Genomic DNA, 15271 nt, shown 5'->3' on the forward strand with positions numbered 1-15271 from the left:
GTCACCAAAATTGTTAGACGACAAGCCCTGGTATCTGACTCTGTCTTACTCTATCTGCTTTTATCTATATTAAACTATAGCTGACTTGTCGTCTCAACAAAAGGGCATGCTCAAATTTGAACAGGGACAACCAAAATACGCTCGGTTACTCTACAGAATATTTATTCCATTTAAATACAAATCCAATTCAGAGTTGCTCCCCTCCACAGCTCTGGGTCAAAAAGAACAATTCTAAAACAGGTTGCAGTTTTGATATGCTGAATAGTCCACAACGGTCCCAGGGCTCTGCCCTCTCCTGTGGTCCGTCCAGATGTGTCGGTAACACTGTGCTCGCGCATGCGCCGGTGGTTGTGCACTCATGCATCAAAGGAAACACTCTCCCCGCAAATGTCACCAAAGAAGCAATACAAAATCCCACTTCACTGCGATGATTTATGGGCTCAGCGGGGTGCAGAGGGGTCAGTTTGTGGGCACCCATACTTCACTGCAATGAACAAAACACGAGTAAAAATTTCCCAGTCTTCAGTACTTAAACTCCTGGGGAATGACCTGATACCTGACCCGGACAGGGCATGCCACCTTTTTCTGACTGAGGACCATGTTCTCAGATTTGGAGGTGCTGATTCTCATCCCGGCTGCTTCACACTCAGTTGCAAATTGTTCCAGCGAGAGTTGGAGATCACGGCCTGATGAAGCTAACAAAACCACCATATGCAAAAAGCAATGCAATACTGAGGCCAACAAACCGGTACCCCTCAACGCCATGCAAGCTCCACAAGACGCCAAGGTAGGAAGCAGGAAAACGTCATACAATTCAAGAGGCATCTTGGTTCAGGACAAGTGAATAAAAGTATTGCTTTTTTAATAAATAATAATCCAAATATGTGATTGGCATCCTCAGTCACTGTCATTTTCATTTGACGAAGTACTTTTTAAAGTCTTTTTCAATGTCATTGTAATATTTACTGAAATGTACAGTTGAATTATAAGGACTGCATTCGACATGCACGGGATCGGAAGTCATGTGAAAAGTGCAAAAGCAACGTTAGACAAGCTCACGGACCAAATTGTGTCCGTCAGGTCAGCGAGAACCATTGGGGCCATGTCGCTGTCCATTGTTTCTCAACCATGGTGTCTGTGCAACAGTCGATGCTCCAAAACGGAGCATGGTTTGTCTTTTTCAGATTGGACACAATTAACATCAAGAGATGGAGAATAAAACGACGATTGAGTTATGGTGGACTTCCAATCCTTTGCCAACATGTATTCTCGTACAAAGGGCCCAAAGTCTTTAGCTGAGTGAGGAGATATCATCATGGAAACATGTGGATGAGATGGTGACATGGTGGGATCTGGAGGGCTATTCTTCATGTACCATTTTAATTGTTCATCAGACATGTGTATTGAAAGCCACTCCAGGCTTACCAATAAACAAATCGCCACAATGTATTAGCCAAGTGTGTCCTTCAATTGTCTGGAAAGAATCTGTATAGACCTCATTACCTTCCCTATCATAGTAGAGCGTGCAATGGAAGCAGTCAAAAACCAAGTCATTTGTACGTAGGTGCCGTACCCAGGGCAGCCACAAAGGCCAGCAGCATTCGGCTTGTTTTCAGCTGTCGGAGTCGGTGTCACTGCGAGCCCAGTAGATGTCAGCAAAGATTGGGGCAGTTGCTTGTTGGTGCCTTGCAGGAGAGTTTTGGAGTTGTGGAAGCTGGAACTCAGGACGATAATCGTGAATGCAAAAGAATGAGAGTCCATCTGGAAAGTGCAGATATAGTCCGTCTGGGCTGCATTTGATGACAGGACACATATTGATAAGAAGGTCCCGGCCCATCAAGTTGACATAGATGAAGGAATGAGTGAGAGTCAGTGAGTAGCACTTAGTGGCTACTGGGGAAGTTAAAGGCAGGATGACCACTTCACCCTTGGATCCCAGTAGTGGTATAAGTTCACCAATAGACATTCCCTAATGCACGCACAAATAAAGAGACGGGACAATCCTCTGTGAAATTCTTGCAAGAGAGAATCGAACCAACTCGTTTCTGTCCAGGTTCATTCTCACTATACACCCATCTTTTCCCTGTTTATTAGCTTCAAGGACCCTAGTTACAATGGATGTTTCAGCTCTCAAGGGATGGGTGGGAAAATAGGAGTGAGAAGTCATAGGTAAAGGACCCTAATTACAAAAGAAGTTTTAGCTCTCAAAACAAAAGAAGGTCATGTAAAGCCGAAGGTTCTTCTCCACATTCCAGCAGTCCAAGAGGATTCGACCTTCCTGTTGTTTGGTCTAACTAAGGAGCAAAGCATTTACTCCGTTGCAAGCAGATGTATTAATATGACTTTTCTAATGGAAAAACAGCTAAGTAAAGCAAAAATAAAAATCTAGTTACATTTCTACCAATTATCCCCTTCAACATCAAAAAGATAAAAACAATTAACCACTAATTTCAGACATGAAGTTACTGTATTTTCACACCTGTAGAAAGAAAACAATCTTTAATATATTAATTTGTCAAATTGTTCAAATTAATGTATTCATTTTCCTTAGTTTTAAATCTTAGCAAATAACACTTCTCTTTTTTGTCACCTTTGAATTTGGAAGGCTGATTTTGTCAACAAAAAGACCTAAAAAGTATTTTTCGCCAAAAAAGAGCTTTATTGGAACTACCAAAAAGATGACACGATAAATCGGTTTAAAAACGTGATTCATCTTATAATATGACAAAAGAATAAGGACATTGTACTACTTATTTATTTTGAGCAAATTCATTGTCTTTCACACCATATATCTACTAATGTTACTAATGTATCATTTAGATCACACTATTGATTATTTACTTTGTAATTTCCTAATTTATGCTCTACTATTTCGAATAGAATTGGGAAGTAAATAAAATCTTCAACGACACTCAATTTTCTTATACAGTAATACCTTGACATACAAGTGTTCCAACATACGAGACAAATTTGAGATATGAGCATACCAGATGGTTCCCAATTGTGAGTCGGTAGTATATTAGAACAAATTTTGGTGTTTTTTTTTAGGATGGAAACGGATATCCATAACAGCAGAATGCCAAATTACAAGTCCGTAACTATCACTTAGTTAAGTCTTTTGCCGAGTAAACGCAGCTTATGGAGAAGCACCACCAATTTCGTCATACGCAGTTTCTGGGTGTGATGACAAGTAGGCTTTTTGTTGTTGATGATGACGACAGGGCCTATGTCCAATTATTATTATTATTCATTTTTATTTTGTTGATTTCTATGGGAAGAATTGACTTGCGATACGAGTAAATTGACATACTAACTCGATCCCGTAGTAAGCTTGCATCTTAAGATATTACTGTATTTGAATAGTGTGGATCGACATTACACATTAAAGTGTAAACATGATTTTCTGAATGCAAAATACAATTATACTTTGATTATAAGGATCTTTCATACAGAAATTGAAAAAGCAAGCAAAGCCGTGATTGGCCACTGCTTATCACACTACATTTGCGTCTTTTAAGTCTATGCTTACGACTTAATTTCTGGCAAGAAGCTAAGCAGGAAAAGGGTTTCTGACCGATGTGGGTAATTGTGTTTTTAAGATATTCCTGCCACAAATTGAGCAAAAATAGGGCTTTTCTCATGTGCGGGTTGTTAAGTCTTCTTTTCAGGTTTTTCAATTGTGTAGCTTTTTAATTGGACTGTTGTAGCGAATCTGTGGCCACAGACTGAGCAGGAAAACATTGTTCTCCAGTGTGGGTTAATAAGTGTTCTTTTAAGCTTCTCCTTTGGGAAAATGTTTGACCAGAAACTGAGCAGGAAAATGTTTTTTCAGGAGTGTGTGTTCTTATGTGGCTTTTTAAGTGTTCATTTGTAGAAAAGGCTTTACCGCAAACTGAACACGAAAATGGTTTTTCACCAGTGTGGGTTCTTGTGTGTATTTTTAAGTTTCCCTTCTCTGTAAATCTTTTACCACAAACTGAGCACGCAAATGGTTTTTCACCAGTGTGGGTTCTTGTGTGTATTTTTAAGTTTCCCTTCTCTGTAAATCTTTTACCACAAACTGAGCACGAAAATGGTTTTTCGCCAGTGTGGGTTCTTGCATGACTAATTAAGTGTCCCTTCTGTGTGAATGTTTGACCACAAACTGAACACGAAAATGGTTTTTCACCAGTGTGGGTTCTTGTGTGAAGATTTAAGTGTTCCTTCCGTGTAAATGTTCGACCACAAACTGAGCATGAAAATGGTTTGTCACCCGTGTGGATTCTTGTGTGTATTTTAATTTTTTCCTTGTGTGTAAATGTTTTACCACAAACTGTACATGATAAGGTTTTCTCCCCAGTGTGGCTCCTCAAATGTGTTTTCAAAGAAGACTTTTTCCCAAAAGTTTTCCCACACTGAAAGCATTTGCAGAGTTTGTCGCCACTGGGATTTTTCTTAACATCTTCAACATCATCATCATCATCAAAAAGCAAGTCGTTGCCATCTGATAAAGGAGCAATTAAATTTTCTGCTCGCCATCCTTCTGTTGAGCTGCCGCTCAGAGGCTCCACCCCTCTGTTGGCCATGCCCAGATCATCTTCACTCTTGAAAGGCTCACCAGTTGACCATTTGACACATTCCCCGTTTTTGATTGGAGGTTGCTCTTCTCTTTTGCACTGTTGAGAGAACTCTGGCTCCTCCTCTTTAATTTGGGGCCATGCTGAGGCGTTTGCAGGCTCCGCCCCTCCGCTGGCCACGCCCAGAGCATCTTCACTCTTGAACGGCTCACCAGTTGACCATTTGACACATTCCTCGTTTTTGATTGAAGGTTGCTCTTCTCTTTTGCACTGTTGAGAGAACTCTGGCTCCTCCTCTTTAATTGGGGGCCATGTTGTGGTGTTTGCAGGCTCGGCTCCTCCGCTGGCCACGTCCAGAACATCTTCCCTCTTCACAAGCTCACTAAGTGGCCAGGTGAAATGATCTTCCTCCCTTTTGATCGGAAGTTGCTCGTCTCCCATTTGTTGTTGAGGGAACTCTGGCTCCTCCTCTTTGATTTGTGGGAGCTCAACGTCCCCTTCAAGGTCAACATACTCCTGCCCATCAGCACCAAGATCATTTCTGAAACCTGCAAAGACACAAAGATATGCGTGTACATACACAATGAATGGTGCTGCAACAGTAAGATCATTAACACTCACTGCTCCCCGGATTTAGAGCTCTTGGCAGTACGGTGCAGAACCTTCTATCTACCTAGAGAGCTAACGATTGTCATTGTAATGGCAGTTTACATCCCACCGGATGCTAACATTAGCACGGCACTTAGCATCCTGCTAGCGGCTGTAAACAAACAGCAGCTTGACCACCCCAATGGAGTCTTTATTGTCACTGGTGACTTCAACAAAGCATGTTTGAAGACTGTTCTACCTAAGTTTATCCAGTACGTGAAGTGTCACACCAGAGGAGATAAAACTCTAGACCACGTGTCAAACCGATTCCGCCGAGGGCCGTTGTGGGTCCTGGTTTTTGTTCCAACCGATCCAGTGCCGACATTTTAACCAATCAGGTGTCTTCTAAAATAAGTAGCACCTGACTTTAATTAACTGATTACACTTGCAAAAGGTATCCTCTTGTTGAGTTGGAATGAAAACCTGCACCCACTGCGGCCCTTTGAGGACCGGTTTGACACCCCCGCTCTAGACCATGTTTATTCTAATATCAAACATGCTTATAGAGCCACACCCCTCCCTCACCTAGCTAGATCAGACCATCTCTGCCTGTCCCTCACCCCCACCAGTTTGCTTATAGAGCAAACAGGTCCACTGAGGATGCTATCACCATTGCTTTACACACAGCACTGAGCCACCTGGAGCACCATGGGAACTACGTGAGGAAGCTTTTCATTGACTATAGCTCAGCCTTCAACACTATAATACCGGACATTCTAGCTGACAAACTCTCCCACCTTGGACTATCCTCTTTCATCTGCTACTGGATTAAGAACTTCTTAACCAACCGACCACAAACTGTTAGACTTGGTCCCCACCTCTCTTCCTCCATTACACTGAGCACTGGCTCCCCTCAAGGCTGTGTACCGAGTCCTCTTCTGTACTCCCTGTACACATACGACTGTACACCCACCCACCAGTCTAAATCCATCATCAAATTTGCCGATGACACCACTGTGGTCGGACTCATCTCAGGAGGGGATGAGTCGGCCTACAGAGATGAAGTCAACAAATTGTCTTCGTGGTGCTCGGTGAACAATCTCACACTGAACACCACGAAAACTAAAGAAATAATCCTGGACTTTTGCAAACACAGCTCTGATCTGGCCCCACTCCTCATAAATGGAGTATGTGTAGACAGAGTCCAGTCCTTTAATTTCCTGGGGGTCCACGTGACGGATAAGCTCTCCTGGTCTACATACACCACGGCAGTAGTGAAGAAGGCCCAGAAAAGACTCCATTTCCTCAGGGTACTCAGGAGGAACAACTTGGACAATAAGCTTCTGGTGACCTTCTCTTGAGCCACTGTGGAGAGCATCCTGCATTACAGTGTAGTACGCTGGAAGTACGGCAACAGACAAAAAGGCCATGCAGAGTGATTAACACTGCCCAGAGGATCGTCGGCTGCTCTCTGCCCTCACTGGAAGACATTGCCAGCCCTCGTTACCTCAGCAGAGCCGGAACATTGCCGGGGACCTATACCACCCTGGTCACAACCTGTTCCAGCTGCTGCCCTCTGGCAGACGCGCCAGAGGACAGGAGCTGGAAGGTCTCACACAGTACGTACAAATATTCTTAAGGACAGTTTTTTCCAACAGCCATCAGGACTCTGAACTTGCAGTAGCACGACACACAATCCCTTCTGTGTAATAACTTCGGGGTGAGGTAACATGAAGGACGTTGGGCGGCGATCTGCCTCCTACTGGCTGACTGAAGGTAAGTGATCCGTTTTTTTTCTTTGTTGGCATCTGCGAGGCAAACTTTGTCTGCAGTCGCCGGGATTTGGTTGCGCTTGAGGGGTGATGCGATGTATCCATCACGGCAGAATGCCAACGAGTCTGAAATTATCACTTATTTGGGCCTTTTGCCGGGAAAGCGCACCTTGTGGAGAAGCACTACCAATTTTGTCATAAGCAGCTGGGTATTCAATTCAATTCAATTTATTGGCGAAAGAAAAGCACAAAGGCTAAGGGCCATGTAAAGAAGATAAAGGAAGTGTGTAAACAAAAAAAAACACGGTGTTGTCACTGGTTCACGGCCAACACGTCATTCGGAGCTCTCTTGAACTGAGCGACCGTCGGCTTCTCGACCACCAAGGTCCGGCGATGCGCACCGAAAAAGCAGCCTTCCGCCGATTTAACCGGAACCTGCGAGGATACACCTTCCACGGATGACCCCTCAGACCTCGATCAGGTGCGGGCGTGAAGAAGAGATCGCGGGGCATGTTGTAGTTACCGTGGAGGATGTTGTAGGCCAGTATCAGGTCCCCTCGCAAACGCCTAGCCTCAAGGGTCGGAAGATTGAGTCGCTGGCATCTTTCCTCGTAGGACATTGTGCTGAGGCCGCGGACCATCCTCGTTGCAAGTCTCTGGACCCGCTCCAGATGCTGGATGTCCCTGGCGAGGTACGGTGATGCAGCTTGGACACCATACTTGAGAATGGGCCTCACCAGGGAAACATACAGCGGAAGGAAGATGTCTGCAGTGATGATGGCAAAGGACCGGAACATCAGACGCAGTCAGCTAAATAGCCTATGTCCGATTATTATTATTATTATGATACAATTTGAAAGAAGACAGACGTTTCTTTTTTTAAAATTGAAGTGTGTATTTGAGAAATTTGTAAATTGGGGTTCGGCTGGATGGATGGTTTATTTTGTTTCATGAAATTTTGGACCAATAGACGCAGTCAACGTCTTCACACATGCAAAATATTGTAATCCACGGGTAGTATTCCCAACTGCAGGCTTTTAAAAATGGAATTGGGAGATAATAAAATGTACACCTAAATAGTCGCGCATACATTGCAACATCAATAGAATAACATTTGGACACGGAAATTATAAATCACGCCGTGTACTGTAAACAAATGCTCATCAAAAGTGAACCCACCTTCTATTCTGTGAAGAATAACTTTTGCTAGCATTAATTTGCATTCAATGGGGTGGCGATGACGTGTAAGGTCCTCTTTTACGTCAAAAAGTTCCTCCTGGAACTTTGTTGTTGTTTTATGGCAGCCATTTCGCACACTTGAATTCGGCTTTTTTGACGACGTGTTGATGGAGACGCTTGTTTTTTTTATAGCAGCTAGCTAGCGAAGCTAAGCTAAATAAAGTCGCACAGTTTTAAGATGGATGACTGATGTTGAAACCGTATAGTGAATAATGCTAGAAACATCGTCAATACTTCAGTTTAGTTAAGTGACTGAAATTAAAAGACAAATTAGACGGGCAAAAAGACAAATATTCGCAGACTAAGCGCTCCCTATTCGGCCATCTTTATTTTTTTTGCCCTTGCATTTCCTGTCAGGGGTGCATGATGGGAAAGACAGTTTCCCGTAATGCCAACCTTCCGTTCAAAATAAGATGTTTCATGTATGTATATTATTCAATCTATATTTGAAAATTTGGGGGGAAATCAATATTGGGAGACATTGTTTCGGAATCGCTGCTTTTTGTCGATATGTTGTGTTCTTTTTTAACGGAAATAAAAAAGTGTGTTATTGTCATTCCTAAGGTTTATTCAAACGTTCTATTTGTAAATTGATCTATGATGTATGTTGCAGTCCACGAGTATCAAACCCCTGTTAATACATATTGTTTGGCTTCACGTATTTTTCTTATAAATATGAAAACATGTTTTAATATTAATAGGATAATAGTATGTATAACTAAGTGGCATATTCATTAATCCCGATACTCGTATCATCAATTTGCTTTTTGTATATTTAAATTTTAATACTGTTAAACCTGGCAAAAACTTTGACTTGTGTCTCTAAATATTTTAACAATTTATACCCGAATGGCATTTATAAATTAAATTATTTCGTTATCTTGGTTGTATTGATTGTATGAGTTTTTAAAACGAAAAGACTAAAAAAGATCAGTTGGTTATCATTTTTCCATTGGAGAAAAGGTTTATAATTCACACATTTCCACAATATGTTTCGTATTTCTATTCTTTTTTTCCTTTCTCTTTTTATGTTTTTCCCATCTGAAGGCAAAATCTTCGCCGCTTGTATATGACGTCATCGCCACTGGCTGTTACAGATTATAGTACAGTGGTACCTCGTCATACGACCGCTCGTCATACAAAATGCTCGTCTTACGAGGGAAATTTCGATCGAATAATTCGCCCGTGATGCGGTCAAAATTTTGTGATGCGACCAAGCCAGGTGACCATGGCATTTTTTTTTTTGCATATCTTTCATGTATAACAATATTTCCGAGCACCGGATGAGTTATTCAGACCAGGAAACGCACACCGCGCATGCGCGGGGAAAAGAGGGCTTTCTGGGTAATGAAGTATACTCGTGCACACAACGCCGACAGGCAATGGCACTCAGAATAAAACTTTACCCACAATCAATACGTGGGTAAGCTCAGCTGCTGCATTTCCTGTTATTTTTATCTAATACGAGGAGTATTATATTACTTCTCGTTGGCTGCTCATAAGAACATCAGGGGCACTGGCTCGCAACAGCATCCCCGGTAGCAACTCTATCATAGGCGCCGTTCGAGGGGATGCGAACACAGATGCTACAAGCTAAAAGGAGCCGCTAGGCAGCGCCCCCGAGGCTCCCATGAGCAGTGGAGCGATCGCTGATAAAAGACTGCTGCCCGTTGGCTGCTCATGGGAACGTCGGGGGCACTGGCTCGCGACTCCCCGCAATAGCATCCACAGTAGCAACTCTATCATAGGCGCCGTTCAAGGGGATGCGAACACAGATGCTACAAGCTAAAAGGGGGCCGCTAGCCAGCGCCCCCGAGGCTCCCATGAGCAGTGGAGCGATCGCTGATAAAAGACTGCTGCTCGTTGGCAAGTGGTCGTGCGTTATCCGATTGTGAGGACATTTGTGTGCATCATTTTCGGAATATTTTGAAGGGACAGCAAACAGCCCATCGATAGCGAACGTGAGGGTGGAGTGTTTGTTCCGTTTACGAGTGCGTTGTGTGGAAAAAAAATCGAAGCCCCCCGCCCCTTTTGTGGCCCTCTCCCCTCTGCGAAATCCGCCCAATTTTAGTTAGATTAAACACTTTATTTCTATTAAACCACTAGTTATGTGTTACTTTGTTAATAGATGGGGAATTAGAAGAAATAAAACATTTTTCCAATCCAATATCCTGTTTTTGGTGTTTTTTCAGGGGGCTGGAACGATTTTTTTTTCCATTCATTTCAATGGGAAACGTCCGCTCGAGTTACGAGAACCTCGTCATACGATCTCAGTCTCGGAACGGATTACGCTCGTATGTCAAGGTACCACTGTACTGTATAGTGATCAGTTAGCGACATCTAGTGGTTCATCATTGTAGCAAGTTCTCAGTTCTAGCCATAATACTACGCGCTGTTGTTTGTATTCAATTGAATTAAGACACTATCTGAAACATGGTGTCAGGAGTGGCTGGCTAAAACTAGAAGCAATGGCAAACAATGTGATTCCTGCGCCGGAGGGCATGAAAATGTTCGGGTATTTGGCAAAGAACTGGGACATTTTTCGTGCTGAATTTGAGGACTCTGTGTTAGCCACAGGGCTAAACGAGAAATCCACGCCCACAGAGGGGTTAGGCAGTAGCCCCGCCCAGCGCTTAATGTCAAGGAGGCTGAAATCCTCTCTACCAGTTGCAGACAGCCTACTGCAACCACATGTGGTGGTCGGAGTGACTGGTAAGTTGGTGTGGAAACGGCGGACGGCGAAATCGACTTACGACAGATCCGCCATGGATCCCCCAGAGCCAAATGTGGGAGATCAGATCAGAATGAAGCCGCTTCCGGGTGACCGCACTGGGAGATGGCCATTGGGCCAATGCATTCAGAAGGTTGCTCTTCGCTCATTCGTGGTGGATGTTCACGGCACTCTCTACAGGCGCAACTGCGTGGATCTACGAGTGGCAGAGCGCTCGACGGAAATAATGCCAATAAGGGGGCCGGAACAGCGAAGTCTGGAACAGGGACATGTGACTGGGACATCAGCCCGGGCATAGACTGCCCATGGGTCAGGGCATGGGGAATCGCACCGTGCGGAAAGCCCCAGCGCCCCAAGCAAGCAGGCTCCTCGCGCCCCGTCTACACCGGCACCAGGACGATGCCAGACACCGGAGAGACGCAGCGACTCACCAGGCCAGGCAGTCCACACACGTTGTGGCTGCCTCTCACGGCCACCGCCTAAACTGAATTGGTGATCGTAGAAGAGCATACATGAAAACATGGGCTCGACTAGGGTGTAGGCTGCATGCTGCCCTTACTAAGCCCAGACCCACGCATACAGACAATGACAGCACACACACACGAAGAAGTTGCACAAGAGACTTTCGGTTTGTTGTTCGATTGTTGAAGAAGAAAAAGAGGAAAAAGTGTCATTTTGTTAGTACAAGGGTTAATGTCAGGAATAAGCATAATACAAGAATACTTTATGTTCAGAACAATATGTCATGGTGGGCAGCAATGTTTAATGTGAATAAAAGGTTACTTTAAAGTTACAGAACAGTAATCTAAAGGAAGGAAGATGTTAGAGATCATAGTAATGAATATTAAGCAGTTAGCGACATCTAGTGGTTCATCATTGTAGCACGTTCTCAGTTCTACCCAAAATGCTATGCGCTGTCGTGCTTCGATTCATTCAATAGTCACGATCACAAACAACATTGCCACCCCGTTAAATATTTTATTATGAAATATTAATTGCGTAACGTAAAGTATATATCTGTCTATTATGCACTAATGATCGTCAAAAGTGAACGTACCTTCGAGTTTGTGAAGAACAACTTTAGCTTGCATCATTTTGCAAACAATAGAATGTTGATGACATGAGAGATCCTCTTTCAAGCCATTAAGTTCCTTCTGAAACTTTGCCGCAACCGGCGTCGTTCTCCCAGACATTTTTCACACTTTTTTTGTGTTCGCTTGACGACGTACTGATGCAGACGACGTGTTCCTTTGTTAGCTGCCAGCTCGGCTAGGCTAAAGTACGACTCCCAAAACGGATTGAAGACAAACGGACTGACGTTCGAGTCCACAAACTATTTAATGTTGAGTATGTTGTCGAGGTTTCGTTTCATTTAAGTTAAATTAAATTGAGGAGAAACAAGAGGATCACAAACAAAAAGTTAAAACCCCAGCCATGCAGAAATGAACGCCCGAATCCATTCTTCTTCTTCCCCTTGAGGTTTTACGGTTGATGGCAGCCAACGTACTGTAGCATTATCGCCCTCTACTGTCTCATTACAAGTTCTCAAATCAGATTTTAGACAGGGGGCGATAATGTTAAATTTGGTCTCTTAATGCCACAGCGTGAAGAGAGCAGCTCGAAGTCCAGTTCTTGTCTAGCCGTGACACTAAATCGAAAAGCTACATTTTGAGAAAAAGTTAGGTATTTTTAAGGACATTTGCTTTAAATGTTACATTGTGTTTGATCTTATTGCAAGTAACAAATAACACATTTTAATATTTAAATATAAGGGTTTTTAAGGTTATTTCACAATTTACAAGTCCACAATCCCTCAATCAGCCTCATTCAAGGTAGAGTGGCCAAGCGGTCCAATGCGCTGGATTTAAGATCCAGTCTCTCAGGAGGCGTGGGTCCAAATCCCACCACTGCCAATGAAGTCATGGGCTGTTTATGGTCCTTTTGTTGGATTGCTTATGGCTCTTCACTAACCTGTAAAATAAAATGTGAAACCACTAGTGAGAGAGCTGAGTCCCGAACACACTATAGGAGTGTCACTAACGGTACCTCTAGCTTCGCTTTAATCATAATGATTTTTTTTATGAGACTCCTTTTTGCATATCAACGGCATAACAATGTTGCTAAAGAATTCAGAGAATTTTTGTATTTTAAAAGTGTAGGAATATTAAATTAAATGCACACATTTTTGGCGTGAGTGGTTAGCGCGTCAGTCTCACAGCTCTGGGGTCCTGGGTTCAAAGCTAGGTCATGTCCATCTTTGTGGAGCTTGCATGTTCTCCCTGGGCCTTCGTGGGTTTCCTCCGAGTACTCCGGTTACCTCCCACATTCCCAAAACATGCATGGTAGGTTGATTGGACACTCTAAATTGCCCCTAGTTATGGGTGTGTGTGTGCATGATTGTCAGTCTCAATTGTTATGTAGAAGGGGAATTTCCATTATCTGTGTAGCAATTCCATGGAAGCTTGACTTTAAAATTGAAGCGAATGAAGATGCAAGATTTTTTTTCCACAAATAAATGATTGCCTCTGCAAATAATGTCTAGATTCCCACAATTTAGTTACCTGTGGTGTGGCAGTGAGTGAAAAGGAGAATAGCAGCAGCCCGATTTACCAGCCCATTTCTTTGTCTTGTCATAATGTCACGTAGTGTGGGGGTGAAGGAGGGAGTGGAGCCAATCGCAGGGAAACCAGGACATTCATGGTATACTTAAAGAGTTTTAATTGAAGAGACCAAAAGCAAAGTGCAAACATTTCAGCCGAGATTCTCATTTTCTGAACGGCTTTATCCTCTCTCGGGTCGCGGTGGCCAGTCGATCGCAGGGCACAAGGAGACAGACAACCATCCACACTTATACCCAATGTTCGCTCTAATTTTTAGCTTGTCTGGGCAGAAAGACAACCTCCCTGAGCACACTGAGTACCGGTGTGAGCAACATCATCATTGCTCACTTTGGGCACACACCAGTATCACACCTGGCATAAGCAAGTGCATGTCTACTACACATACATGATTTAATAATAATAAAATGTAATGATTAAGATCTATGAATGGGCGGCCCGGCGGATGAGTGGTTCACGCGTCGGCCTCACAGCTCTGGGGTCCTGGGTTCAAATCCAGGTCGGTCCACCTGTGTTGAATTTGCATATTCTCCCTGGGCCTGCGTGGGTTTTCTCTGAGTACTCCGTTTTCCTTCCACATCCCAAAAAGATGCATTGTAGGCTGATTGGACACTCTAAAATTGCCCCTAGGTTTGGGTCTGAGTATGCATAGCTGTCCGTCTCCTTGTGCCCTGCGATCGGCTGGCCACCGATACAGAGTGTCCCCCGCCCCTGGCCCAAAGTCAGCAGGGCTAGGCTCCAGCACCCCCTGTGAGTGATTAAAGTGGATAAAGCGGTTCAGAAAATGAATGAAAAAATATCTATGAATAAAACATCTTCATAAATGCCATTAGAATATGCACAAATCCGACTTAAATTTTACCTTATTTTACGCATCTGTCCTTCTCACTTCTCATTCTCGTTCAAATGACTTTTCTGCTGAACGTGTCACATGAGATAGTCAAGTTTCCATTTATATGCAATATTTTTCCATGATTTTGCTTTGATTTATTTAATAAGGGATAGCACATATTAATGAACATATTTATCTTCATGTTAATGAACATATATATGTAAGATTGTAGCCGAGGGCTAATTTCCATTTACTGTAGTCCAGGGGTTGGGAACCTTTTTGACGGAGAGAGTCATAAACAATTCATATTTTCTAATGTTATTTCTTGAGAGCCATTCTCAGAATTGAAAAGTAAAATTACCTGAAAATGTGTGATCTTTTTATCCTTTCACCACTTTTAAGTATAAAAAGTCTCGGAACTCTTTTGACAACATTTTTATGATGTTGCTAATAAATCAGTATCAATGATATCATGCATTCAGAAGTGTAATAATAAACAAAATTATGATTAAAGTGGTGGTAGAGGTAGTGTCAACGCCACAATGATGCTCCTATTAGTATGTTCGGGACTCAGCTCTCTCACCATTCATTTTCAAATTTTACCTCACAGGTTAGTGGAGAGCCATATGCACCCATGGAAAGAGCCACATATGGCTCCCGAGCCATAGGTTCCCTACCCCTGCTCCATTGTGTAGGTTGAAGACAAACGATCACACATACTAGACACACACGCACGCGCACAACCACACACACAGCAGATTTAGACAGTTCTCACCTGATTTCGCCGCTTGTTCTTCTATTTGCACAGTAAAGTAAAAAGGAATGTATTAAGAAATATTAGAATGTAATTAAAAAAAGATAGAAGGGCTGTAAAACACGGAAAAACATAAGAGCGGACAGAGCTACTGCCACTGGCTGCCGCATGAACGGCGCCA

At 43.1% G+C, this 15271-nt stretch overlaps 1 protein-coding gene across 7 annotated transcripts in view; it reads right to left on the bottom strand.

Annotated features, from left to right (window-relative positions):
* Window positions 1-426: 426 nt before the first annotated feature.
* Window positions 427-15271, bottom strand: part of LOC144065558 (uncharacterized) — a 34040-nt gene continuing 19195 nt past the window's right edge. For 4 of the 7 annotated variants that reach the window (XM_077588518.1, XM_077588519.1, XM_077588517.1 and 1 more), the window contains 2 exons: window positions 7440-7682; window positions 427-5104 (listed from right to left, as the gene is read on the bottom strand). In XM_077588518.1, the coding sequence (XP_077444644.1) occupies window positions 3690-5104; window positions 7440-7557 (1533 nt within the window). In that variant the 5' untranslated portion in view covers window positions 7558-7682 and the 3' untranslated portion in view covers window positions 427-3689. Of the gene's footprint in view, window positions 5105-7439; window positions 7683-10908; window positions 12853-15271 lie in introns of those variants that run through there. The other 3 variants (XM_077588514.1, XM_077588520.1, XM_077588515.1) reach the window with 3 other exon arrangements.

The sequence above is a fragment of the Stigmatopora argus genome, chromosome 20 (assembly GCF_051989625.1).
Source record: "Stigmatopora argus isolate UIUO_Sarg chromosome 20, RoL_Sarg_1.0, whole genome shotgun sequence".
NCBI classification, from domain to species: domain Eukaryota; kingdom Metazoa; phylum Chordata; class Actinopteri; order Syngnathiformes; family Syngnathidae; genus Stigmatopora; species Stigmatopora argus.